Source organism: Protobothrops mucrosquamatus, unplaced genomic scaffold, assembly GCF_001527695.2.
Source record: "Protobothrops mucrosquamatus isolate PMUCROS unplaced genomic scaffold, P.Mucros_1.0 scaffold1232, whole genome shotgun sequence".
In the NCBI taxonomy this organism is placed as follows: Eukaryota; Metazoa; Chordata; class Lepidosauria; order Squamata; family Viperidae; genus Protobothrops; species Protobothrops mucrosquamatus.
In genome coordinates, this window is record NW_015387439.1 from 108,996 (window position 1) to 136,576 (window position 27,581).

Here is a 27,581-nt window from a genome sequence, read left to right on the forward strand (position 1 = left end):
GCCCAGGTGTGGGGGTGTAAGGAGGATTTGGGGAACCCCAGCAGGGGAAAGCCCGTGTGGATGATGGGCAACGAAGAGGCTTTCTTTGAAAACCTTTTGCTTCTCACCCAAGAAGCTTCCGACTAAATGTCAGAACTGGAGAAGCTTCTTGGATGGGAAGCGAAACCTTTTCAAAGAAAGAAACCAAAACAGTCCAGTTGCCTTTTTGGAAAAAGCACCTCTGGGCCAACCATGACCTGGAGGAGTGAGGCTCTCCACAGACAAGGTAGCTTCCCCAAAATTGGAACATCCAGTTGTGGGTGTTTTGGCTAATAAGGAACTATTTCATTAATAACGTCGTCAAAAGAGCAAACCTAAAAAAAATTGGACCAGCGATGGGCAAGCATGAATTATTCACGGCTGCTATAAAAAGGCTTAGGACCAGCCAGAGGAAGTGACCGGCACTTTTGTGGTGCGCCTTCCTTTCCAGCTATAGATTTCTTGCCTCTTGCTGTTTTTTTTGCTTGTTAACCTCGGTTGCCTTTTGTGGTCTTCCCAGTCCATCGATCTGAAGAAACCCATCGACAAGCGGATCTATAAGGGGACGCAGCCCACCTGCCACGACTTCAACCAGTTCACGGCAGCTTCCGAGAGCATCTCTCTCTTGGTTGGCTTCTCAGCCGGGCAAGTGCAATACTTGGATCTGATCAAGAAAGATACCAGTAAGCTCTTTAATGAGGAGGTAAGTCCAGGGGAGCATTATTTACACCATAGAGCGTAATTGGAGGATCCCTGCGGGGATTTTTCGGCTCAGCCTGGCTCCGTTAAGTGGGAACAGGCAGCTAATAGCTTCTTGATAGCGGACATTGTTGTATCCCACATCTCTGGCTGGTGCTTGCTGGGATTTTTGAGAGTTCTAGAACAGAACATCTGGAGAACACTCTCCTTCCCTAAGTCTCTCTTGTTTTCAGTCTCTTCTTAATGACTTCCCTCATTACCGATTCTAATCAGCAGATTAATCAAGCTGCAGCTTTATTGCAGCAGTTCTTAAGACCGTACGGCTTGTGGCTTTGGAGCTTTGACAGAAAGATGACTCAGAGATTCAGCAAATCCATTGTCGTAGAACTGTGCCCAGGAGAAGAAGCAATTCACCCTCAAATTTGGCTCGTAGATTGCAATCTGCTGAAAGTCCGGAGGCCGAGATGGCCTCGCATTCTTCTGTGCTTAATGGAAGCATCCAGTAGGCCTTGATCCATCCCACCTCTTTCATTCTGCCTTTGTTTTACGTGCTTCCCATGCGAAGTAGGAATTCATAATAATCGGGCTATTTTTCACGTTTTTACTCTTTTGTTGTTTTAAAATGTTCTTAGTGTTTTTAATTCTCATGTATTTTTTTGGGAACTGTAAGCTGGCCAGAGTCATTCACTGAGATGGGCAGCTACAGAAATTGAATAAATAATAATAATAATTCTAGATGATCTCTGTCATCTAGCAAATTGGGGGTGACTTTCAGAAAAGGAGAATTGGGCCTGCTCAGACTTTGCCTTGGGGACCGAATTCCGAGGGTCGTTTTCATCTTCGTTTCTGGCTCTTTTTGCCCTCCCTGTCTTTCCTCAGAGGCTCATTGACAAGTCAAAGGTCACCTTTGTGAAGTGGATCCCCGAATCGGAGAGCCTCTTCCTGGCCTCCCACGCCAGCGGTCACCTGTACCTATACAACGTGGAGCAGCCCTGCGTCTCGGCCGCCCCCCAGTACACCCTCCTCAAGCAAGGCGAGGGCTTCACGGTTTACGCCTGTAAGAGCAAGAACGCCCGGAACCCGCTCCTGAAGTGGGCGGTGGGCGAAGGGGCCCTGAACGAGTTCGCCTTCTCGCCCGACGGCCGCTACCTGGCCTGCGTCAGCCAAGACGGTTGCCTGCGCGTCTTCCATTTCGACTCCATGCTGCTGCAGGGCATGATGAAAAGTTACTTTGGGGGGCTGCTCTGCGTCTGCTGGAGCCCCGACGGACGCTACATCGTGACGGGGGGCGAAGACGACCTGGTCACGGTTTGGTCCTTTGCAGAGGGCCGGGTCATCGCCCGGGGCCACGGCCACAAGTCCTGGGTCAACGTGGTGGCTTTCGACCCCTACACCACCAGCAAGGAGGACGACGAGAGTGGGGAGCTGAGCGGCAGCGACGAGGATCTCCAGGAAACGTCCGAGTTCCGGCGGGTGAGGACCAGCAGCACCCTCTCCCACCTGTCCAAGCACAGTGCCAAAAGCACCCCCTCGGTCACCTACCGATTTGGGTCCGCTGGGCAGGACACCCAGTTCTGCCTCTGGGACCTGACCGAAGACGTCCTGTACCCCCACCACCTCCTGCCCCGCACCCGAACGCTCACCAACACTTTTGGCGCCGGCATTCCTCCCTCGGGCAGCGGGGGCAGCAACCTGGCCGCCGAGTCGGGCGGCGGAGGGGGCCCGCTTCCCCGCTCCCTCTCGCGCTCCAACAGCCTGCCGCACCCGGCCGTCACCAGCGCCGCCAAGAGCCACGCGGCCGACGGGACGGTGCCCTTCAGCATCGGCAAATTCGCCACCCTCACCCTGCAGGAGCGGCGAGACAAAAACGCGGAGAAAGAGCACAAACGCTACCACAGCCTGGGCAACATCAGCAAGAGCAGCGACAAGCTGAACGTGGTGCCGAAGAGCAAGCTGGACACGGCCAAGGTCCTGGGCACGGCTCTGTGCCCCCGCATCCACGAGGTGCCCCTGCTGGAGCCGCTGGTGTGCAAGAAGATCGCCCACGAGCGGCTGACCGTCCTGCTCTTCCTGGAGGACTGCATCATCACCGCCTGCCAGGAGGGGCTGATCTGCACCTGGGCCAGGCCAGGCAAGGCGGTAAGTGGGCCGGCCTTCTCCCTCTCTCTCCCTCTCCCTCTCTCTCTCCCTCTCTTCCCTGCCCCTCCCCCTGCAGGGAAGCCGTGGCTGCTTTGCTAATTGGTTACTGCTTAAAGGCCCTGTTCAATGTTTGAGCCGGGATCGGCCAGCGTTCCTTGGTAGGCTGGGCTGGGACTGGATACCGGCAGTCCTCGGCTTGCAGCCGCAATTAAGCTCAACTTGCCAAGCAAGGTGGGCGTTAAGTGAATTCCCCCCCCCCAATTTTATCCTCTTTTTGGCCAAGGCTGTTAAGTGAATCACACAGTCGTTAAGCAAATACAGCTTCCCCCGTCGACTCTGCTTGTCAGGGGCCGTCTGGGAAGGTCACAAAGGGTGATCAGTGACCCCGGGACGGTGCAACCGTCGTAAATAGGAGCCCGTTGACCATGGGGGAATGCTGCAACGGTCGTTAAGTGTGAAAGCAGGGCACAAGTCACTTTTCACTCTGCCGTTGTAACTTTGAACGGTCACTAAATGAACTGTGTTGTAAGTCGAGGACTGCCTGTAATTTGAGATTCCCTGTGTTGGAGGAGCCCAGTTTTCACCTTGCTGCGCTGTGTGAAGCGAGCCATTGATTTACAGTATCCTATCACTGGTTTGCTTGGGAGGAGGAGGAGGAAGAGGAAGAGGAAGGGTTGGTGTTGGTGCTCTCTCAGCTTGGTGGCTTTCATTACCAAACTAGGTAACCTCATCAGTGCACCGGTACTCTGATCTACCAATATTCTCTTTGCGCTTGGTTCCTGCTTGAGATTCCCTCGTGTGCGAACGTGGCTTCCCTTATATCTAGCAGCGTAACCGAGTTTAGCCTTTATTCCCCAGCAGGTGAACCTCCCTGCCTTAGCCTGTTGGTAGGTCCAGTGATCACTAGATCCCCTAAGCCTGTCTGGTGGCAGATCCAGGTAGAAAAGCAGAGGGCGATGGCTTGCTTAGCTGCAAATGGCCAGAATGACAGACTAGCAGGAAGACGTCGCGGGCTAATTAGTAGGCAGAAGGCAGGCACGACCCCCCGCAGATTGATTCCACGTCTAGCGATTCACCCCACGTGACTAAAAAGCCACCTTGTCTTCCACTTTGGTTTTTCAGACCCTGAATTCTTACAACGGGGGCTCTCCCAGCGGCACAATCGTGTAATCGGCACTAACTCAACGCTCGGCTGCTCTCCAGTTTGGAACCGGGGAGAGGAGCTGAAACGCTCCAAGGAGGAAACTTGACCAAGAGGGGAAAGTTTCCCGACATTTTCGACGTGTGTTGTACAGGTTGTCTCTTCCCTCCCTCGCCTGTGAATCCCGACTGTGTGGCAATTGGAATCCTAACCGTTAACCTCTCGAGACCAACAGCGTAGTGCAGGACGGACGGCGCCTCTCCGCTATTTAAAAGTATTAATTAACAAACTCATTATTTAATGCTAAGGTTTGAGCACAGGGTGCTGGAGGGGCAGATTTTGCACAAGGGTGGACTGAGCTGCCCCCCCTCCCTCCTCTTCCCCCCCCCACTTCAGCCAGACAGAAATTCTGTCCGGCTGTCGGCTGTCTTGGCTGTGACCCAGCCCAACCTTTCCTAAACTCCATCTTCCTGGCTGCTTAGGGGGAGGAAAAACCCCCAGAAGGAATCTGTTTTGTACAGGGGAGATAACAATAATTCCCTACCGTGTGTAACAGTCCTTGTCTGCCCCCTATCCACCCCCCCTGCTTTGCTTTAATGGACAACCATAATTCCATTTTTGCCCAAGAAACCCCAGTATTTCTGCTGACCGGAGGTAGCAGTCATACCTCTGTCCAGAGGGTAGTTCTTCCTTTCCAAGTGGATGGTCCTCCTCCTCCCAGTTCAGCCAACGGACTCCTAAGGACACTCCCTCAGTCTTTCAAGATCCAGCACGATACTGCCAGGGAATTCTTGCCATCCGTTGTTTCCGACGTCTTTTGTTGTGTTGTGGACCTCGGCTTCGGTTTCCCACCTCCATCTCGGAAGGAGCCATCTCAGAATTCCCCTCAAAGCGAAACGGATTTTCTTTCCATCGGTTGGGTCCTTGGAGCGTTGGCTACTACTTGATGCTACTCAAGGACGGCTTGCTCCACCGGTCAGCTCCGGTCCCCGACCCCCCCTCCCTCCAATTGGGGTCTCATTGTTGGGAGAGCAATCTCTGGCCAAACCCGATCCTTTCTCTCTCTTGACACGTGTTTGTCGTTGCTGCCTGTCCTGCCGATTAAGAAATGTACATATTTATGCATCGGCGATCCCAGCACATCCACTGTTGATTTGCATAGACTCATGGTACAGTCTTTAAACACACACACACACACACACACACACACCTGTCTGCATCCAGACTGGGGCTTCTTGAATTCAGCCACTTTTAAGGTGTGTGGACTTCAACTCCCAGGATTCCCCAGCCAGCCATGAGAACGGGAGTCCACAAATCTTAAGTTGCTAAGAAGCACCGGTCTAGGCTACGTAGTGGCAGCATCTGATGCTTGTCCGGTCAGTTGTTTAGCTTAGACTCGGAGATGGCCTGCTGTGGAAGTTGTCAAGAGGTTTTTGGTCACAAAAGAGTCGATCTGTAGGATGGTTTGTGGCAAATCCTGGTTTCTGGAGCCGCAGTTCTCCATCTTGATGTGCCAGACTAAGGAACGTTGGTCTTGCAGCGGAGCAAAACTCTGTGGTCATGAGGGCTCCTTGTTGCTCTCTCAGCTTGCTTGTTTTGCAGATGTTTCATTACCCAAACTAGGTAACATCATCGGTGCTAGTAAACCTCCCTCCTTACCAGCCACTGATGATGTTATCTAGCTTGGTAATGAAACGTCTGCAAGAACACCACCAAGCTCAGAGCACCAAGGAGCCCTCATTTCAACCCTGTGCTGCAAATATTCTCCTTTATTGCGATGTGGTCGTGTTCCTGAGTTGGTTATTTTGAGTCGGTAGAGTAGAGCCGCACTTCTCAACCTCAGCAACTTTCAACTGCAGAATTCCTCAGCCAGGATGCATTCTGGGAGTTGGGAGTCTAAACATCTTGAGGTTGCCAAGGAAACAGTGGAATAGATTTTGAATTCTCGGTGTCTCTTGGGTCACTCGGCTTCAGACTGATTTAGGGTTCGGGTTGCCTAAGGTGAATTTTCAGAAGTTGTGCGGTGTTTAGGAAAAAAAAAAAACAGCTTCTCCAAAACAGATTCAGAGCCAACCAAAACATTTTTAAAAGCGTTTTAAATTTAGCATGGAATCTGGAAAATATCCCAACTATGCTTTGGGCCAGTGGACAATTAAGGATAGTCTTCGTGTCTTTTTATTTAGAGACAGAGAGAGAGAGAGAGAGAGAGAGAGAGAGAGAGAGAGAGAAGTGTTGCTGGAATTGTATTTAAAATGGATAATTATAATTAAATATGGATAATTATAAATATCAAAATACGTACTGCAAGTGTCTTTCCTTTAAAAAAAGACACATTTCGGTTGGCTGTGCATCAGTAGTCGGTTGCAACAGTGCAGATTTTTTAATCAGTTTAGTTTCCCAGTGAATTTGATCAGTGGGAAAAAAAAATAGAGCTTGGCTCACTTTTAGAGGCTATATAAGATAGAAGTGAGGTATAAATGAAGTAGGATTTCTACACGTGGCCCATTGAATTGTTTTTTTTTTTTTCTGTTAGAGCGGTGTTCCTCGGCTGGCTGGGGAATTCTGGGAGTTGAAGAGCACTCATCCGCACGTGACTAAGGTTGAGAAAAGAGGTTTATAGAGATTCTCAGTCATCCAAGGTCCCGGTGGTCCCAAAGATGCTTTTTCAGGAGGCAACTGGACTTCCTCGTTTTTCTTTGAAGACCGTTTCGCTTGCTGGGCGAGAAGAAGCAGCTTGGATGAGAAACGAAACGTCTTCAAAGAAAAACAAAGTCCAGTTGCCTCGTGAAAAAGCATCTTTGGGACTGCATTAGAGAGTCCCGTAAGTCTCCGTGGGAAGAGACTCCAAATTGGTCTCCTCCATCGTCTTTGTAGCTTACGCGCAGTCAGAGCTGCGTCTTGGCGCATTCATATGCTCCATCTGATTGTGCTGCTAGCCGAGGCCGCTGTTTGGCTTAAAAAACAACATCTTGATTAAGCCGTAGGAAGAGCCGCCCGCTAGGACCGATTTTTAAAAGCCAGTTGAGGCTAGAAGTGGGTTCAAATGTTTGTGGCTTAGCTAGTTCTAATCACGCCTGTTCCGTACACCCACTTAGGACAACATTCATCACTCGCAATTTCCTTTCTGATCCGGGCGAGGTTTGGCTCATCTTGGGTCAAGCCCGTAAAAAAGCCTGCATTCGTTCGTCAAGTGGACCAGGGTTTATCCCGTTGGCTGTGTGATCGCTTGATAAACTTCCATACCGACCAGGAATCGTTCGCGGCACCACCGGCTTTGTTCAGTTCATCTTTGGCTCTGCAAGTTGCAAAAATTCAGCCCGGCAAACAAAAGGCGCCCATCCCACCCCAGGGCAGACGGAGGACTGAACGACCACAGGCGTGAGTTTCCTCTCCCCCAGGATTAAAAAGCCATACAACCACGGACCCCAACCCCCATCCCGAAGTGAAGGGAGGGGGAGGAAAGGAGAACCACCTTTTCCCACCCGATCTGCTTGGATTCTTGGCGGCGAGACGGGACGGACCTCAGAAAAACAGTATTAATTTGCTTTTCCCTCCTCTTTCCCTGACACGACACCCGCCCCCCCATGCATGTCTGGCCCCCTGTGACCCTTTGCAAAAAGCCAGCTGGTGTCTGGCAGCCAAGTTCTCCCTCCCTCCCCCCCCGTGTCCTTTGCCCTCCCTACTCCCCAACTTCGCAGAACAACACATCTGGACGCTGCAAATGCCCTCCTCCCCCCCCCCTCTCCCCGGTGCCTTTCGTCACTTTACTACCTGCTCTAAACGTTTGTTACTGTTGTGTCTGAAAAAGCGTTTAAATTATAGAAATGGTGAATGCCTATTTATACTAAAGAGACCGTTTTCACAGCTCAGACTCCCCCGAGGATTGTTGATTGCTGGCGGGGGATCAAGGAAGGCGGTTTGTGGGGCGGGGGATCAAGGAAGGCGGTTTGTGGGGCGGGGGGGGAATCAAATCTGAGAGGAGACCACAGGTAGCCCTTGGCTTACAGCCCCTGACTTACTGCCCCTGACTTACAGACTTGCCAAGCGCCTGGATTTGGATCACGTGACCACAGAGATGCTGCGACGGTCGTTAAGTGTGAAAACTGGCCCTAGGTTGCTTTTTCCATCGCTGCTGTAAATCTGAACCGTTGCTAAACTGTTGTAAGTCGAGGAGTACCTGCAAAGAGTGGAAATCCTGATGGGCAGGGATTGTGGAAACCCAACTGCTTGAGTTTGATTCCTTGCACGTGTGTGTGCGCGCGCACGCATCTGTCCACACTCACACCCACACATACAGGGCACTTCTTCTGTCACAGCCATCCCACAAAGACCAGGAAATAATCTTGAGTTTATTCCTACTAAAAAAAAACAAAACCAAGAGAACATCCTCAACTCAGAGTGGCAGAACGTAATGTCTTCTTGCACCCAGCCAATGCGCCACGTTACACGGAGGAGGAATAATAAATACGGGGGCGTGGAAAGTGAGAAACACCCAGAGGGGCTTAAGTGAAAGACGCTAAACTAACGGTTTGCCCCCCCACACACACAAGCTTAAGTTTTGCTTCCATGCACTTTTGTTTTATATAAACATGCATACAATCTTCCAAACGTAGGGACTAGAGACTTGGCTCTCCAGCTTTTGAGGCAGAAAGGGCTGCCACATCGCCTCGCCATTACCAAATAACTTATTAACGAGTGGGCGGGTTGAACCCTGGAGTGCTACAGAGCTGGCTGGTTCCAAAGTGGAGAAGTGCAGATAAAAACAGTGTCTGGCGGTTTAAAACTCGCATCCCCCCCCCCTGTGGAGTCCATGGGCACCATAAGGCCTTGCAGGGGGGTGGGGGGGAAGGCTTTTTTTTTTTTTTTTGCTTCTGGCCTTCAAGCCAAAACTTGGAAGCAGGACTGGAAGGCCCAGGTTACAGCTGGCCGAGTGCCCCGTTCGGCTAATTCTGAACGAGCCGGGCTTTGCAAGCCCACCGGGGCAGGTGGGTGCTTCTTTCTCACTGGGAAGTTGCCACTTCTGGTGGGTCACCGAGGAAGGCAGGACTGGGACGCCCTTCTCCTGCCACTGGCCCTTCCCACCCTCATTTCCCAAAGGGGCATCAGGTGCAGAAGGACCCATCGTGTGAACGGAACGGCAAAAGTCACGGGAAGAAACTTTTGTTTCGCCAGCTGAAAATTCATTGCAGCGTCCCGGACGAAGCAGTTTTGGCACAGCAGCTCCGTCTCGGCTCTTGGGAGCCCCTAACAGCCTTGGGGGGGGAGGGGGGCACGAAGCATGTTTTCACCGCAAAGTGCCCTCCAAGATGGGGGTGTTTTCTATAGGAGGGTCTGTACAGAGAGTGCAAAGATGTTTGGAAAGCAGGGTCCCTGGGTTGACTCCAGCTCCTGCTGCTTCCCCTGGCGTTCTCCATGGGGACGGTGGGTCAGTGGTCTTGGCCTCTGGAAGCAAAGGGAGCAGCCAGGAGAGAACCAGAGGGGCAGCTGGACCTCTGGGACCTGGCCTCGCCGTCTTGGCCCAAGGGAGTCCTCCATCAAAGGGGTTTGCCCCCATTTCTAGGGTTTGGTGGGGCGGCAGCAAGCAGCTGGCGTGCCCGCCTCTTCCTTGCCCCAGCCAGTGTTCAAACGGTTTCCGCTCGGCCCCAGTTGGAGGCATCCAGTCCCATCCCACCGTTGCACAGGAGCAGGTATCCCACGTGGACGATGCAGGGTCTACGTACCTGGAAAGGGAATGCAGAGCTGGTCAAGATGCCAGGCCCCCCAAAGAGCTCTCGGGATTGCAGAGACCCCATCCCACCCCTTCCTGGTCTGGGCAGGGAATGCCAGGAGCGGTCCACGCCGTGTGCAGCTGAAACACCTGAGGTCCACCTCTTAAATCCCCAGTCTCTGCAGCTGAAACACACTTTTCGTCTGAATTACACGATGGGAAACCCAGGTTTCAGTGCTGCAAATATTCTCGGCCCAGTTTGAGCAACGGAGGTCCGGATGCTTCAAGATCAAAGACTACTCAACCTGGCCAAAATATCTGGAAGAGTCACCTCAAATAATCCACTCGGGCCACGCTCTGAAAAAGAAAGACTTAGGAATGTCGGGAGAGTTTTTTTAGCTTGGGAAGGAAGTGTCTGTGGGGGGGGATAGAAACACAGAGAAGAGGCTTATAAAACTATTGGGTGGGGGGAGAGAGAAATTTTGGTGGGAAATTCGGGACCAAGGAAACCATTTATGGTTAGTCTGTAAAAGTTCCGCAAGGCAAGGGGGATGATTGCAAACTGGAACAGCTTCAAAATTAGCCTCTTTAAATATATTCTGGGGTCAGGGGTTATATCAGGGGTAGGCAACCTTGGCTCTTTTATGATTCGTGGACTTCAACTCCCAGAATTCCTGAGCCAGCCATGCTGAGGGGAAAGGGAGAGGTTTCCAAGCTGAGTCATGCTGGCTCAGGAATTCTGGGAGTTGAAGTCCACGAGTCATAAAAGAGCCAAGGTTGACTACCCCTGGGTTATAAGGTTCTGAGCCCAGGGGCTGTGGAATATTGGTTGCAAAGGTGGGGGAGAGAATGATGGATTGGGTGGGCTTTCTAACACCCATCTAGGAAGACTGGACAGCCACCTGTCTGAAAACAGTATAGGGTCTCGTGCTTGAGAAGGAGCTTGGACTAGAAGACCTCCAAGGTCCCTTCCAGCTCGATTATGCTGAGACCATAAAACGCTAGTGAGAGTCGGGCACTATGAGTTTATCCATCTTGCAATTCCTTGATTTTCTGACTCCAGATCCTTAAAGCTGGAACAAAGCTTCTCAAGGCAGAAGGCAGCCAAGCAGAACAGTCCATCGTCCAGAGACAGAACCGTCAACCTCCCCAGGTTCAGAAGCCTGCAGGTGCCTCAGAGGTCTTGCGACAGGCGGACTTGTGGCCTGACCCGCGAGGGCAAAACGAGAGTGTCCTGGGTCTCGGGACACAGGCCGATGGGCTTCGAAGTCCTAGTGCTGCCACCAGGCTCGGCACCCACAAAGGAAGGAAAGGGTGTGTAGAAAACGGACAACAGACCCACAGCTAGCTGAAGGCATGCACTGGGGGGGGGGTGCTCAGAGCGAGAAGAGGAAGCAGCGTGCGTCCCAAGAGAGCAGCCGACGTACCCTCGAAAAGAGCAGCAAGTGCCGGTACAGAGGTACCACAAGCGGGTATTCACAGAGCCGGGATGCCACGGTGCCACTTTGCTGAAAAGAGAAAGCAGAGGTCAACGTCAGCAGGGCGCAGCGTCCACCGACGGGCAGCAAAGGGGTGGCCACCTGTATTCCTTGCACAATCCTGTAGCACCCACAGAACATTCACAAAGCCAAGTTCCTAGTCCTCTTGAAAAGAAACCCCCTCGCTGCCATTTTCTCCGGCTCTTAAACCTAGCTGGCGGCTCTTTAAAAGAGACAAAATGTTCAATTGGGGGGAAGGAAGGTATCAGAGTCCAGGAAAAGAGGTGCGACCCCCTCCCCCCTAAAATCCCAGCAAAGCGAGCCCAAACGGGTCTCCTTCCCCACGCCTTCGGCTGGAGAAAGTCCCTTCCCCCTAAATCCCCCTTTTTTTCCTCCCCCACAGAGTCTTACATGAGCTGGCCGTTCCACGCAGTGGAAGACAGGCTGGGTGAGGTTGGGGGGCCAGGATGGGCTGCAGCCTAAAGCAGCTGGAAGGAAAAGAAAAATGTGGGGCCGGGGGGCCTCTAGGCAGGGGGCTGGGACACACATCCACGCTCAAAAGCATGGGGCACGCAAGCGGCTGCCTCGGGCGGAAATCACTGCACTCCCAAGAGCAAAGCCTCATGCGTTGCATGCTAGGGGTCTTCTTCGCGTTGCTGAGTGGATTTTCTCCCATTTTATAACCTTTCTGCCACAGTTGTTAAGCAAATCACTGCAGTTGTTAAGTGAATCTTTCAGTTGTTAAGTGAATCTGGCTTCCCCTGTTTATTTTGCTTGTCGGAAGCCAGCTGGGAAGGTCGCAAGCGGTCACATGACCCTGGGATAGTGCAACCGTCACAAGTGCATGCCAGTGGCCAAGCATTTTAATTTGATCACGTGACCAGAGGGATGCTGCAACGGTCATCAGTGGGACATAAGTCTCTCTTTTCAGTGCTGCTGGTAACTTCAAACAGTCACTAAACTAATGGTTGTAAGTTGAGGGCAACTTGTACTTCTGGGGGGTACCCCAAGTCGCCCCGGGGAGCAAGTAAGGCCAGAGCTGGTCAGGATGGGGAAGAGTCTACAGGAGAAAGACAGGACTTGCCCTCCTCATGTGCTGCTTTCATGGCTGCCATCTGGTCCTTCAAGTGTTTGATCTGAGCTTCCAGTTCCACATTTCGGCTCTCGGCGTCCTTTAGCTGGCTGGGTGGGGAGGCAGGAGGGGGAAAAAACAGAGGGTCAACAGAAAGTCGGGGACTTTTGGAGGGTCAGTCATGCTGGCTGGGGAATTCTGTGAGTTGAAGTCCACAAGTCTTCAAATTGCCAAGGTTGGACATCACAGGATCAAACGGTCTGGTCTTTTGTGGACTTCTAAGCCTCCTTGCTCACCTGGAGGAGATGGTGACGATCCAGAGGGGACATCTAACCAGGGACATCTCCTAGATCCCTCCCTGATGCCTCCCCCTAAGGGGTTGCCCACCAGGGATGATTCAAAAGTCAAGGCAATGGCCAGGCATGATCAAAGCTTGACTTTTTTGGACCACAGAGCCCCCCCCCACACACACATACATGCCTCTACAACTCACCTGGCAAAAGTCTGGTTGGCCACCTTGATCACACTGAGCTCTTGACACAGCATCTCCCGGCTTTTCAGTTCCTCCTCGAAGGCTGCCTGCAGTTCGAGAAACATGGACTGGTCCAGCTTCTGCCCATCGGGCAGTTTACATGCCTAGCAGGAAACACAAAGAGCGGTTGTGTTAACACCGAATTGAGCATCGCGTTGTCTTCATGGCCTTCACCGCATCTCCAGATGATGCTAATAAAATCCAGCACCGCGTTTAAGCGTTAGGCAATGTTCGTCATAAGGATGAACCAGTTGTTCAGCATCTGGATTTTTTTTAATCACACGATCATGGGGATGCTGGAAAGGTCGTAACTATGAATGCGCTTCTAAGTCACTTTTTCCAGTTGTAACTCTGAAGGGTCATTAAACAAACTGTTGAGGACTAGCTTGTCTGAAATGGTGTATTTGTCCAACATGGTGTAGGGTTTCCTGCCTGAGCAGGGGGTTGGACTCGACCTCCAAGGTCCCTTCCAACTTTATTATTATTATTATTATTAGCTATATTACAGTCTCTTGTTTTCCCAGTATCCCGAATGCTTGTGTACTGGAGGCAAATTCCTTGTGTGTGTAACCACGCTTGGCCAAATAAATAAAGCGCAAGCATACATATCCACAGAGGTATATAAAAATAAATAACAAACACACAATTGCCACAGAGACAAGATAGAGAATTCCCTTTTTTCTACCCACCAGCTCCTCTGAAGGCGTTTCCTGCGCTTCGCCTGAGGGCATCTTCCCAGCAGCCTCCACCTCCATGGCGATGGGACCTCGGTCGCGTCCCTCGGGATGATTCTGTCTGAGAGGAAGGGAGAGTCTCACAGACCTTGTCTCGCCAGCCACGGCATCTGCACAAGTAGCCCTCGACTTGTAACCGTCCCTTTAGTGACCGTTCAGAGTTATAACAGGGACAAAAGCATTTTTCACACGATCGTTGCAGCCTCCCTGCGGTTACCTGATCAACACTCGGACGCTGGGCGACTGGCTCAAATTTATGAAGGCTGCCCTGTCCTGGTAGGGATCATGTGATCCCGTTTTGTGACCCTCTGACCAGCAAAGTTAATGGGGGAAGCCAGATCTGCTTAACGACCGTGTGACTAACTTAACAGCTGCAGGGGTTCACAGAACAATCAGCAAGGGAAGTCGAAAACTGGGCCAAATGCACTTAACATCTGTCTCACTTAGCAATAGAAATTTTGGGCTCAATTGTGGCCGTAAGTCGAGGACTATCTGCATCTCCAGTTGCTCCTCTTTGACCCCCCCCCCACGGCTGGGTATATCTATTTGTGGAGAACAGGCCCATGGCTGCTCGTCACACTACCTACCTCTGGGAGGGTAACCACTCCTAAGAAAACAATTGTCACAAAACCTCTAGGGGGAAAAAATAAAAAATCAGAGTTAAAATACCCATAATGCAATCGCAGGGGGTCTGTATGACAGAGCCCCCACCACCACCACCCATATTGGGCTTGTTTAAGCTCCTGGCCCAGCTCCGGGGGCCAAAACCAGGGCTTCATGACCTTCGGAATGACCTTCCCTGGAAAGCAGATGGAGGCGACGACTTGCCCCCCCCCCAATGCCATAAAGCTGGGGAATTCTGGGAGTTGAAGTCCACCCGTCTTAGCGTTGCTGAGGTTGAGATACTCTGCCCTAGAAGCACCTGGAAGGGTCAGTTCTGCAGGTGAAGTACCTGCCTGGGACAATCTTTGGAGCCAACACTATCGTGGAAAGAAACCCTGAGGTTGCGAGCTCCAGCCTAGCCATAACGCAAACTTACACAACTCTCCCAAAAGTAGAAAAGTGCACCAAAAATGCTTCTTACTTCACAGCCGTGTAAGTGTAGGAGTACCCCACAAAGGGAAGCTGCACTCCGAGGGGAGAGGCCTCGAGGACGTCCGACAGGGTCTCCTGGAAAAGAGAGGGAGACGGAAGCAAAGAAATGGAGGGACGTTTCCAGGCAGAGCTGAGCCTTTAGCAAAGAGCCAGGACTAAAGGCAGCACCCCTGATATAAGAGGTTGGGGTCTTTTTTGGGGGGGGGAGAGGATTTTTCTGGATATCAAACTGTTGAAACCATCCTGCTTGCTTAATTTTTTTTTCTTCATTTTTTTTTAAATTGGACAGCCCTTTGTCTGAAATGGTGTAGGTCCTAGGACAGGGGTAGGCCACCTTGGCTCTTTTATGACTCGTGGACTTCAACTCCCAGAATTCCTGAGCCAGCATGGAAACCTCTCCCTTTCCCCTCAGCATGGCTGACTCAGGAATTCTGGGAGTTGGAAGCCCACAAGTCATAAAAGAGCCGAGGTTGCCTACCCCTGTCCTAGGAGAAGGGTGTCCAACTTTGGAACTTCAAGACTTGTGACTCAACTCCCAGAATTCCCCAGCCAGCATGCTGGGAGTTGAAGCCCACAAGTCTTACATAAGTTGGGCACCCCTGGTCTAGGGTCTCCTGCTCGAGCAGGGCTCCCTTTCCACGTCTGTTACAGGTAGTCCTCAACTCAGGACCACAATTCAGCCCCAAATTTCTGTGGCTCAGTGAGACCGTCGTTAAGTGAACTTCATGACCTTCCTTGTCGTGGTTGTTAAGTGAAACACTGCAGTTGTTAAGCAAGTAACACGGTTGTTAAGTGACTCTGGCTTCCCCATTGACCTTGTTAGTCAGAAGGGGATCCTGGGACCCTGGGACACTGTAACTGTCATAAATATGAGTCAGTTGTCAACTGTCTGAATTTTGATCACATGACCATGGGGATGCGGCAATGGTTGCGTGGAAAATGGTCATAAGTCCCTTTTTGCAGTGCTGTTGTAATTTTGAAGGTCACTAAATGAACTCTTGTAAGTTCATCTCGGACTCAGCCCAGTCAGGAACCAATAGGGCAGCACGAAGCGGACTGGCCCTGGGTGTAGCGGAGAGGAGAGGGGAGAAAAATAAGAGGTCACCTACCCCTCCCCCGCTCACCATGTCGGTGAGGCAGTCGTCCACCACGTCGAAGTTGCACGTGTCGGTGGCGTTGGCGAACTCGGGCACAAAGGACGGGGCGCAGTCCCGCAGGCCCTGCCAATCGATGCCAACGAAGAAGGGGTGCTCCTTGAAGTCCTGGACTCCGTTACGTCCCAGGCGTGTCTCCCGGGAACAGATCAGCCCTTCGATCAAGGCCTGGGCTTCCGGGGGGATCTCTGGGTCCGAGAGGGGAAACCGGAAATGCTCCTTGGAGAATGAGCATTGGGACAAAGGAGGAAGCAACAAGTAAGTGAAAGCAGGACCGGGTCTGGGGTATGCACTGATGATGTCACCTAGTTTGGTGATGAGATGTCTGCAAGAAATGCAGCCAGCTCAGACAGCACCAAGAATCCCACAGCCATCCTCCTCTTCCTCCTCTGCCACTCCACACACCCTACTCCCTCTAGCACTGATGATGTTTCCTAGTTGGGTCATGAAATGTCCACAAGAAAACTACCCAGCTCAGAGAGCAACATGGTCTCCACAGTCCTCCTCCTCCTCTCCGCATAGCCCCCTCCTTCCCTTCTAGCACTGATGAGGTTACCTAGCTGGGTCATGAAATGTCCGCAAGAAAACCACCCAGCTCAGAGAGCACCCAGGACCCCACAGCTCAACCCTGAGCAGTAGAACAGACTATCAGTAGAACAGACTATCATCATCAACTTCAATCTCAGTCCAGAAATGGGCCACCTTAACCCACCCCTCCCAACCCATCCGATTGCCCTCCGGCCACCAACCTTGAAGTGCAGGATCTTGCCATAGGTCTCCACGACGGAGTCGGCAAAGAAGGGGGTGTGGCCAAAGAACATCTCATAGGCAAAAATGCCCAGAGACCACCAGTCGCATTCTGTGCTGTAGGAATGAAGCCCATCTTCCACTGCTCGCAAGATCTCCGGGGAGAGGTAATCCGGGGTGCCCACTGCCACTGTGGAACAGACCTGCCACCGTGAGAATGGGGGTGAGAACCTCGGAACCAGAGTCCGATCTGCCCCATCCTATTTCTGACATGGCCCAGGTGGGGGGGTCTTTGGAAAGCCCACAAGTGGGGGACCGAGGTGGGATCCCCCTCAGCTGTCCCTGCCAGGCTGCCATGAAATATGGTAATCATGGTTTGTGTGTAGGTTTGATGGGAAATCAGAAAGCCCTTGGGATCAAAAGCACACTCCTTGACAATTGTTAAGCCATGGTGGTTATTTTCTTCATGAAGTCCACACTCCTAGAGTAGCCCACCCCACCCGGTTGGGTGTCTCACCGTCCCATCTTCTCGTAGCTTGAGACAGGATCCAAAATCCCCCAGCCGGATGTGCCCACATCGATCGAGCAGGATGTTGTCGGGTTTGATGTCCCTGTCAGGCGGAAAAGGAGAGGATTGGCAAAAGGATGGGCAGGAGGACCACAAAAGAACTCGGGAAACACTGGGACCACAAGGCAGCCCGACATTGACGTTGCTAAGCAAGATACTTGTTAAGTGAGAGTTTTGCCTCATTCTACGACCTTTCTTGCCACAGTCATTCAGTGAATCACTGCAGTTATTAAGCCAGTCACGCGGTTGTTAAGTGAATCTGGCTTCCCCATTGATTTTGCTTGCCAGAAGGTCACAAAAGGGGATCACGTGACCCTCTCGGGGACGCTGCAACCACTGGAAATATGAGGTAGTTGCCGAGCGTCCGAATTTTGATCACGTATCAGGATGCTGCAATGGTCATGTGACCATTGGTCATAAGTCACTTTTTTCAGTACTGGTGTAACTTTGAATGGTCACTAAATGAACTGTTGTAAGTTGAGGACTACCTGTATACACAAAGAAGGATGTTCTGAAGATTGTAAACATCTCATGGGTCGACCTCTGCCTCTTCAGAACCCCCCACCCCACCCCCACATCCCATGTACCTGTGCACGTAGCCCATGCTGTGGATGGAGTCAATGGCCATCACCATCTCGGCCAAGTAGAACTGGGCCATCTCCAGCGGGATGCGGTCACCAAATTTGCTCAGCAAGGTCAGGAGGTCACCCCCAACATAATAGTCCATCACCAGGTACTAGAGAAAGGTAGGAGACAAGCTCAGGAGAAGGGATGATTCTGATCTTGGGCAGGTTTATTGCCATCTCCATCATACTATAGACTCGACCCTAGTATATCATATATCTATATAAATAAAAATGTAAATGTTCGTTTGTTCAAAATCTTAAATCTCCAAAGGTTCTTCACCAATTGCTTTGAAATTTTGACACAACGTTGCATTCGAATATGCGCGTGTTTTTATATACCTATATTATATAGATGTCACACCTGTGACAGGTAAAAACATGCTTTTTTGAAAAACAGCGCCATCTGTTGGACATAAAAGCAACACACGCCAGACTGAGCCACAGCAACGCGTGGCTGGGTACAGCTAGTATATCATAAAACATAACAGCATAATGTAATGTAATATAACGTAACATAACATAGCAATCGCACTTAAGACTTCTACACCGCTTCACCGCGCTTTACAGCCCTCTCTAAGCGGTTTACAGAATCAGCCTCTTGCCCCCAACAATCTGGGTCCTCATTTTACCGACCTGGGAAGGACGGAAGGCTGAGTCAACCTTGAGTGGTTGAAAATCGAACTGCACTCAGCAGAAGTCGCCTGCAGTGCTGCATTCCAACCACTGTGCCACCACGGCTCATATAACACGAAACATATTAAAATATTTTAAACTCCTATACCCTCCATCTCCTCTAGAAGGCGACTCAAGAGGTCTAAATAAATCAAAGTCAGCCACATGCACATACATGTGAAATAAATTTCACCCCCCTCGGCTGCACCAAAGAGCGGGACTCACCAGGTAATTCTCATCCTGGAAGGCAAAATGCAACTGCGTGATCCAGCGCTTGTTTCCGTTCACCAGGACGTCCCTCTCCTCTCTGTAGCAGGAAACCTGGAGAAGAGTTGGGATTTCAAAGAGAAGGACATCCTTAGCCGAACCTTCTGTTTCGTACAGTGACGGGCACCAGCGGAGGACGCTCTATCTACACACTTCTCTAGTTGGTCTCAGGCCACATCCTCTCAAACAAAACTTCCCTGCCATCAGCGTGGGAAATACAGGCTGTCCTCGACTTGTAAGCATTTGTTTAGTGACCATCTGAAGTTACAATGTCACTGAAAAAAAGGGACCGATTTTCACACTTACGACCGTCGCAGCATCCCCATGGTCACGTGATCAGAATTTGGGCACGTGGCCACTGGGATGTATTTACGACAGTTGCAGTGTCCCTTTGGGGTCACGTGATCCCCTTCTGTGACCTTCTGACCAGTAACGTCAGGGGAGGGGAAGCCAGATTCACTTAATGATTGCCCGATTTACTTAACGACTGCAATGATTTGCTTAACAACCGTGGCAAAAAAAAGGTAGGAAAAATCGGGCACATCTTGATTAGCCCTGGAAATCCCGGTCTGAATTGTGGTTGTGGGAACCTACAGTCTTTTCTTCGGGAAAAGTTGGACAGCAAACAGCATGTCTTCAGAAAATCTGCACTGAAAAAAAATTCAAGGCACTTTTTCTTGGATTCTTGAGCAGCGAAATGTTAAAGGAATCTGGCCAGAGGGATTGCAAAATCCGGCCGGAGGGATTGCAAAATTATGCAAAATTGGACCTGGCTGGGCACCGATGGAAATGGAAACCCTGAGGAGGTAGCCACGATGGCTTGGCAGATGTTCTGCCTCTACTCTTACCTCTCCCCGTTTCAACATGTCCCATTTATTCATTATTTTCATGGCATACACCTGAGAGGTCCTCTTCTGCTTCACCACTGCCACCTGCACAGGTAAAACAGTCAAGAGAGACACATGCAAGATAAAACTAACAAAGCTCCTATTGTTACAGTAGCTGCCACCTTATGCTCGCTTGTGCTTCGCTGCTGTGCTGTTACAGACTGCCATGAACTGTGGGGGGGAGGCGAAATGAAAGGGGGGGAATGTTTGGGAAAATGAAAGTAAGTGCTGCGTCTCCTGGAGAAGCTGCCTCAAGGTCACCCAGCTAGAAGCAGGAGGGAACTGCATGCCAAACTACACTGGGAATGTCCGTTAAGAAAACGTCTTGCCTGAACCTGATTGGTGACACCGGGGTGGGCAATGAGAAATAGTTACGGGTGGGGGGAGTAGAAGTTAGGGATTTTGGCTTGTGATTCTCAGTTTTGGCTTTGCAATACTGCAGTATACTTGCTGTCTAATAAAACAATACCTTTCTGAACAAATGGAGCCAAAGATTGTTTCTGTTTAGAGCAGTGTTTCTCAACCTTGGCGAGTTTAAGATGTGTGGACTTCAAGTCCCAGAATTCCTCAGCCAACATTGCTGGCTGGGGAATTCTGGGAGTTGAGGTCCACAAATTCTAAAGTCACCAAGGTTGAGAAACACTGGTTTAGAGGTTTAGGTTATTCCAGGTCTGGCACCTGTATTAGCTTATGCCTCAGAAGGCTGACATCAATCTTGCCGGTCTGAATGTGTGTCTCCCCTCCTTCCCTTTCGTCAAGACTGAGACGCTTTCTCAGATTGCCTTTCTGCCCTGGGACTCAGATTTCTTTTATCTGAATCTTGTCTTGGTAACCAGATCTTCCTCCACTTCCTCAAAGTTATTCCCACAGCCCATTATGATGTACTAGCTGCGTCCTTCCAAACCTCCTCCCAATCACCCCAGAGTTGTCTAAAAACTTTGGAGTAATTTCCTGAAATAGAGGGACAGTTTCATTTCATACTGCTCTGCCCACCTGAGATTCCTTAGTCATTGCTGGCCACTTCTGCTAGGACAGAGGATCCCACAAATGCTGGGTTTTACCAGCAAGGACATCCCTTTGGGGGTCCCTACAGCTACCCTCCAGGGTGGCCCGTCTTCCTTCCTCACCTCGCTGAAAGCTCCTCGGCCGATCACTTTTAGGATCTCAAAGTCATCTCGTTGCAGCCGGAGCTGTTTCAGTCTGGAGGTTAGTGGATCCGCTGGAGAGAAGGAAAAGGAGATTATTGGGGTTCCTCGTATAATGCCCACTTGGGGGAGCCCTGAACTGGAGCAGTTAAAGGAGGAGATGTGAGACACCATCTCGGCATGTTCTGGACCTGCCTTAGGGCATGAAAAGCCAGCTGGGTGACTTTGGGCCAATCACCAGGAGACGGTGAGTTCTAGTCCAGCCTTAGGCATGAATGTCAACTGGCTGATGGTGGTCTGATCACTTAATATTCTTAAGTGAATCACTGCAGCTGTTAAGTGAGTAACACGGTTGTTCAGTGAATCTGGCTTCCCCCTTGGCTTGTCAGAAAGTCACAGAAGGGGATCACATGTGGTTGGGACACGGCAACCGTCATAAATACAAGTCAGTTTCCAAGTGTCCGAATTTTGATCAAGTGATCAATTCTGCAACGGTTACAAGTGTGTAAAAAAGGTCACAAGTCACTTTTTTTCGGTGCTGTTGTTGTGACTGTGAATGATCACCAAACAAACTATTGTAAGTTGAGTACAACCTGCCCTCTGTGTGAGATGACCATTTGAGCTCAGCGAAAAGGCAGGAGGGAGTCACTCAACGGTGAAATACATTTAGTGTCATATACATTTGATCAGTCAATCAATAAGCCCCTTTTCCCCTTGTTTGTGACAGCCAGCCCCTTTAATCCCCCCTGCCCCTCCTGGTCCTGCCCAAACTCTTGTGTCCACAAATATTAGTAACCAGGGAGAGGATCGGCATCCCACCACGACCATCCTGGATCTGTGACTCAGCTGGGCGCCAAGTTCTGCCTTCTGCCCGCAGGCCTTAAAAATAAATGCGTGGGTGCCAACTTGAGTGGCGGGGGGGAATCCACGTGACCTGCAACCAGGAAGAGGTCAGATGGCCCTCAAATTTAACCTCCCCGGGTGACTCAGCTGCCGGCCTGCCCAGATCTCCAGATTTGGCAGCGGAGAAGGAGGATAACGTCTTCAAGGATCTCAAACAACTTCCTCACATGGCGACCCAAGGATCAAGCGAAGAGATCTGGAGGGGGGAGGCAGGGAGGGTTGGCAGGAGAACAGCTCAGCCTGCTGGCAAAGGAGAGGCGTAAAAATAGCTGCAGGATGTGATGGAGGCAGCTGGAATGGGACGCCTTCGGGGAGGGGAACTGGAGCGCCCAGAGGCCACGCAGACAGCAGGAGACGGGTGGAGGAGGAAAGGTCCCCGACTGGCACCTTGGAGGGGAAGAAGTGATCAGGCTCATCGTCCCCGGCCAGCACCTTGGGGAAAGGTCTTCAAAGACTGAAGGGCCTGAGGCAGTCTGACAGAGCTGCTGTACCTCCACCCCCACCCCCCACCCCTGCTCTGGCTGAATCTGAAGCTGGGGTGGCTTTGAAGCCATTGTGGCAACTCACAAGGAAGTCCTGGGTGGCACTGGGGTCCCCACCAGCAGCAATGCCACAGGGCAGCGAAGTTGTGTTGGCTATTTGCTGAATGCTGGGCCCTCAAGAAAGGAAAGGAAAGGAAAGGGAAGGGAAGAGAAGGGATGGGAAGGGAAGGGAAGGGAAGGAAAGGAAAGGAAAGGAAAGGAGGATGGAGGGAAGGTAAGGTGGGAGGGAGGGAAGGAAGGGAGGGAGATGGAGGGAGGGAGAAAGGGAGGAAGGGAGGGAGGGAGGGAGGAAGGAAGGAAGGAAGGAAGGAAGGAAGGAACGAAGGAACGAAGGAAGGAAGGGGAACAGGAACAGAGGGAGGGAGAGAGTGTTTCTGTGTTTTTATATACCACTCAGAATTTGGTGATACAGGTGTATAAAGATACATGTTCTTAATAAATGAATAAATTCTTCCAGACCGAAAACCACCTCATTTCAGGCAACTCATATATTTAAAAAAAAAAAAAAAAGGAGAGGCATTAAAAATGAAGGGACAAATTTGGACAGAAAGTCTGCAACGGCCCAACATGGAGCCCCCGTCCCCTCCTTCCCCAAGAATCTCATGACAGCAGCTGAGACCTGGAGGCAGACCTGCCCAGAAGCCCCTTCCGGCTTCCTTCTCCAGGGGAAGAGAGAGAGAAAAAAAGGCTGGCAGGAGCTGATGCTTGGCACCGACCAAGAAAGGACAGAAATAGGACCAAATTCCAAGGGCAGAAGGGAAACAAGCAGGGTTGTTTTTTTTCCGTTCTCATATTTCTTAAATTTCTGACAGAGTCACATTGAGCAATTGGATGCAATTTTCAGGAAGAATTTATGCAATGAGCCGTCTAATAAATAAACAGCTTTTGTAACGGCACTTGAGAACAAATCCTGTTGCTTAGCAAGATTCATTTGGGGTCAGCCTAAGTAGCAGTAAGGACCAAGCACTTAAAAAGAGTTATTTGCAAAATTCTGAAAATGCAGAGTAACCCAGCTTCCCTGGTGCTTCTCAGATTGGCTTTGCGAATCCCACCTATCTGTCTGTCTTATCCATCCATCCATCCATCCATCCATCCATCCATCCATCCATCCATCCATCCATCCATCTATCTATCTATCTATCTATCTATCTATCTATATCATCTATCATATCTACATGCCATCCATCCATCCCATGTTCATTTATTCATCTATCCACTCACCATCCATATATATCTCTATATCTATCCATTTATCAACTATTATCTCATCCATCCATCCATCCATCATCTCTCTCTCATCTATCTATATCTATCTATTTATCAACAATTATCTCATCCATCCATCCATCCTCTCTCTCTCTCATCTATCTATTCATCCATCCATCCTTCCACCCATCTCTCTCTCTCTCTCTCTCTCTCTCTCTCTCTCTCTCTCTCTTATTTATCTATATCTATCTATCGGTCTGCCCGACTGCAGTTATCCGTCGCCGCCAAAGGCGCTCAGTTCCTGCAACAAACACAGGCCATAAGATATTTTGGGATCCTGGAGACCTGGGATTATTTTTGGCCTCTTCCAACTGATACACAACCCTCTAGCCAAGAGCAGGGAAGGGGGGCAGCCTCCCTCCCCAGCCCAGCCAAATGGCTTGCCAGACACAGGGAAAAAAGCTGCTCCGTTGGGTGCCTATTTCGGGCACCGGCTGGGTTGGGAATCTGGGCTTGCAACAATTCTCAGATTCCAGCTGGGCCCTGGGAGACTGTGCTCATAGCTGGGGGGGTGGGTGGAAGGGGTGAGGGAGGGGGGCGTGGAGCATTCCTGCCCATGGAAACTTTTATGCTGTACACAAACTGTCAAAAGTCCAAAGATGCAGCTTTTCATCCAGATTCGGCAGGGTTCAGTCTCTGAAAAAGTGATTCTTAGAGCAAAGAAAGGGCTTCAGAGCATGTGCAGAGTGCCTCTCACCATGGTGCAGCTAGTCCCCAGATGAGGCCCGAAGCTGAGGGTGAAATTCTACACGTACAGATGGTCCTCGACTTACCACCCCAATTGAGCCCAACGTTTCTGTGGTTAAGTGAGACATTCCTTAAAGTGAATTTTACCCTGTTTTGCGACCTTTCTCGCCGCCGTTGTTAAGCAAATCGCTGCGGTTGTTAAGTGAGTCACACAGTGGGTTAAGTGAATCTGGCTTCCTCAAGGTCGCAAAAGGGGATCGTGTGACTGTCCGGGACGCTGCGACCGTCATAAATGCGAGTCAGTTTCCGAACATCTGAATTTTGATCACGTGACCGTGCGGTTGCTGCAACGGGCATAAGTCGTTTTTTTTTTCCAATCCAGTTGTAACTTTGGTCGCTTAATGAATTGTTGTAAGTCGAGGACTGTCCTCATTTCCCTTTAAGATGGAGGACATCTGAAGCTAATTCTGTTCATCTGAATATTCCAACAGCTCACAGCCAAATCCGGGCACTCTCCTGCCCTTCACAACATTGCTTGGAAAATCTCCCCCTGCCCCGCTTCCCCCCATCCGCCAGCAGCCCTGCCCCATTCCCTGCCAGCCCACAGGCTCCTTTTGCAAGGAAAAGCAAGAAAAATGAGCAATTTCTTCCCAGGGGGGGAATAAAGAGCCCCGTGGAGCAACGGAGAAGAGAGCGAGAAGGCAAAGAGCGGAGAAGAGGCCCAGTCTGTCCTACGCAGGCGGCCTTTTATGGCATTTTCCAAAGTCCCAGCAGCCTAGAAACTTCTCACTGGAGTCCAGGAAGCTCCAGGCTCTGCTCTAGCAGGCAAATCTTCCAGCTCATGCCTCGCCCGGCATTAGGGAACTATAAAAATCAAAGCTGTCTTGGTCTACATCAGAGATGTCCAACTTTGGCAACTTGAAGACCTGTGGACTCCGACTCCCAGAATTCCACAGCCAGCTGTGCTGGCTGTGGAATTCTGGGAGTCGGAGTCCACAGGTCTTCAAGTTGCCAAGGTTGGACACCCCGGTCTACACCAAGGCCGAAACAAGCAAGTTCTGTTAATTCCTAGATCTTCAATCAATCAGAATAGAGTTGGAAGAGACCTTGGAGGTCATCTAGTCCAACCCCCTGCTCAGGCAGGAAAGCCCTGTACCATTTCAGACAAGTGACTGTATAGTCTCTTCTTAAAAACTTCCCAGTGTTGGAGCATTCACAGCTTCTGGAGGCAGGTTGTTCCACTGATTGATTGTCCTCACGGTCAGGAAGTTTCTCCTTGGTTCCAGGTTGCTTCTCTCCTTGGTTCGTTTTCCATCCGTTGCTTCTTCTCCTGCCTTCTGGGGCTTTGGAAAAATAAGTTGACCCCCTCCTCTTCTTTGTGGCAGCCTCTCAAATACTGGAATACGGCTATCATGTCCCCCCCCCCCGCTCCCAGCCCTTCTTTTCTCTAGACTGGCCATACCCAAATCCTGCAACTGTTCTTTGTATGTTTCAGTCCCCAGGTCTTTAATCATCTTAGTTGCTCTTACAAAAAAAAAAACTCAGGAGTAGACCACAAAGAATCATGGACTTCTAGGGCTGGAAGGGATCTTGGAGATCTCCCAGTCTAATCTCCTGCCCAAAGCAGGAGTCAGTCCTTATTCGAGAATCCAGGCAGTTGTGTCGGTTCAATCCACCCTTCCTCTAAGGAGACTATGCTTAAAAGATGAGAGAGAAACAAGGATGTGTGAAGGGATTCAAAGTTTGGTCCAGCCTCCAGCCGTAGGGAAATAAGGAAGTGCCAGTTCAAAAGTAAATTCAACCCTAAAGCCACAAATCCAGGCTTCCAGGTTCCCGGATCTCAGTGATCAACACAACTCGTCAACTAAATGGCGACTTTCAAAGAACAGGTTAATTACATCCATTCCTCTCTATCACTTTAGTCTTAACTCTTCACATGGTTGGGAAGAAACTCTCTTTTCTTTTTTCTTTTAAAAAAGCATTTATTATGAAAAAAAAATGCATATAGTGGAATTCAAAGAAAGGGGAAAGAGAGGGGAAAAAACCAAGATGATCCTCAAAAAAGGCTTCAGGGTTAAGTTTTTTAAAAAAAGAATAACATGGTAAATAAAAAAAATTAAAAAGTAAATTGCATCTCTTAGTATCTTGAATGGCTAACAATCATTGCAGCACAAAGCAACGTCCTTCACGTTGATTCTGAGCAAAAGAGTCTATTGCTGCTGTCGGTTTGATTTCGGGGTTTCCAGTTTTGGGACAGGCATCTACCTGTAATTATTTCCAAGCAATCAGCTAAGCCGTTTTTGTCATCTGTGCGAGAGTCTTTCCTTTTGGGCGGGCCCAAGTAAAATATAAAACATGTAGATAATTTCCTCCTGTTTCAAATTGGTTGCTTTCCCAAATGTTCAGGTGTAGATGAAGAAAAAAAAACAACACCTCGACAGCTCTTGAAGAGAAACTTGTCCTTAACAACTAAAATCTCGGTCTCTGGAGAGCGTGGCGTTTCAACAAAGCTCACAATCCAGAAAAGATTTGCTCGGTAGTCTCCAGGCCTGAGTCACCCTGCCTGAAACAGGGACAGCCATAGGACCAAAAAGGATGCTGGGGACAACTTTCTCAGCTTGAAAACAAATTCCCAGAAGTATGACCCACAACCCACAATTAGTCATGGCCTAATTTATGAAAGGGTGGTAGATATTGGGAACGAATCTTTTTCCAAGTTTCAGAGCTCAGATTAACCGAAGTTCTATGATAAAATAGAATTGAGGGTATTTTGTTTGTTTGTTCGTTCAATTGGGGGGGCTTACTTTGTATTTATTTATATCCCAACTTTATTGTTTTTATAAATAACTCGAGGCATCCAATACACACAGCACTGCTTCCTCCCCCTGTTTTTCCCCACAACGACAACCCTGTGAGGTGGGTTGGGCTGAGAGGGAAGAGGAACTGGCCCAAAGTCACCCAGGCGGATTTCACGCATAAGGTGGAACTAGAACTCACCGTCTCCTGGTGATTCACTCACGGTAACCCAGCTGGCTTTCATGCCTAAGGAGGGACTAGAACTCATTGTCTCCTAGCGATTGGCCCAAAGTCGCCTCGCTGGCCTTCAGGTCTATGATGGGACTAGAATTCACCGTCTCCCAGTTCCTAGCTTGGTGCCTTCACTCCTAGACCAAACTAGCTATGCCACCCATCTCAGTTTGCAAGGCAACTCTGGGCAGCTGTGGCCAAACGCTACAAACTCCCTGGGAATCTGTAGTGCCCCCCTTCTCACTGGAGTAGCACATCAACCACCATAAACCAAGATCTCCCCAGCCCCCCATGACAGATACCAACAGGACTCACCCCACTGCAGGAAGTCCATGATGTATTTCTCCTGGGCCAGGGGTGAAGTGCTCAGCTCATGATGTACGCAGAGCAGGAGGTCCACCAGGGTCTCCAAGCCCACCACCCTGGGGTCAAGGACCAGCTCCTCCAGTTTCTTCAGTCGGACCTCTGCTGCCAT

The 27,581-nt window shown here is 50.3% G+C and overlaps 2 protein-coding genes across 2 annotated transcripts in view; one reads left to right on the forward strand and one right to left on the reverse strand.

Annotated features, from left to right (window-relative positions):
* The window catches only part of DMWD (DM1 locus, WD repeat containing), a 4,547-nt gene extending 521 nt beyond the window's left edge, over positions 1 to 4,026 (forward strand). The window contains exons 2-4 of the mRNA XM_015821001.1: positions 539 to 721; positions 1,597 to 2,856; positions 3,979 to 4,026. Coding sequence (XP_015676487.1) covers positions 539 to 721; positions 1,597 to 2,856; positions 3,979 to 4,026 — 1,491 coding nt within the window. The remainder of the gene's footprint in view (positions 1 to 538; positions 722 to 1,596; positions 2,857 to 3,978) is intronic.
* Positions 4,027 to 9,494: 5,468 nt separating this feature from the next.
* DMPK (DM1 protein kinase) lies at positions 9,495 to 27,581 on the reverse strand. The gene is made up of 15 exons (XM_029285054.1): positions 27,422 to 27,581; positions 20,664 to 20,755; positions 19,498 to 19,581; positions 18,608 to 18,703; positions 17,672 to 17,820; positions 17,034 to 17,127; positions 16,519 to 16,719; positions 15,725 to 15,988; positions 14,605 to 14,690; positions 13,476 to 13,581; positions 12,748 to 12,890; positions 12,267 to 12,364; positions 11,594 to 11,670; positions 11,132 to 11,212; positions 9,495 to 9,717 (listed from the first exon to the last, which is right to left on the reverse strand). The coding sequence occupies exons 1-15, from the start codon at positions 27,579 to 27,581 to the stop codon at positions 9,619 to 9,621; spliced, it is 1,830 nt and encodes a 609-aa protein (XP_029140887.1). The 3' UTR covers positions 9,495 to 9,618.

What these genes read in the sequence shown, in the direction of transcription:
- DMPK (XM_029285054.1), bottom strand. Translation starts at nt 27,581, where the DNA reads ATGGCAGCAGAGGTCCGACTGAAGAAACTGGAGGAGCTGGTCCTTGAC. An exon ending in ACATGTTGAAACGGGGAGAG is followed by an intron (nt 18,704 to 19,497) that starts GTAAGAGTAGAG and finishes ACTCTTCTCCAG; the next exon opens with GTTTCCTGCTACAGAGAGGA. An exon ending in AGCATGGGCTACGTGCACAG is followed by an intron (nt 17,128 to 17,671) that starts GTACATGGGATG and finishes TCCGCCTGACAG; the next exon opens with GGACATCAAACCCGACAACA.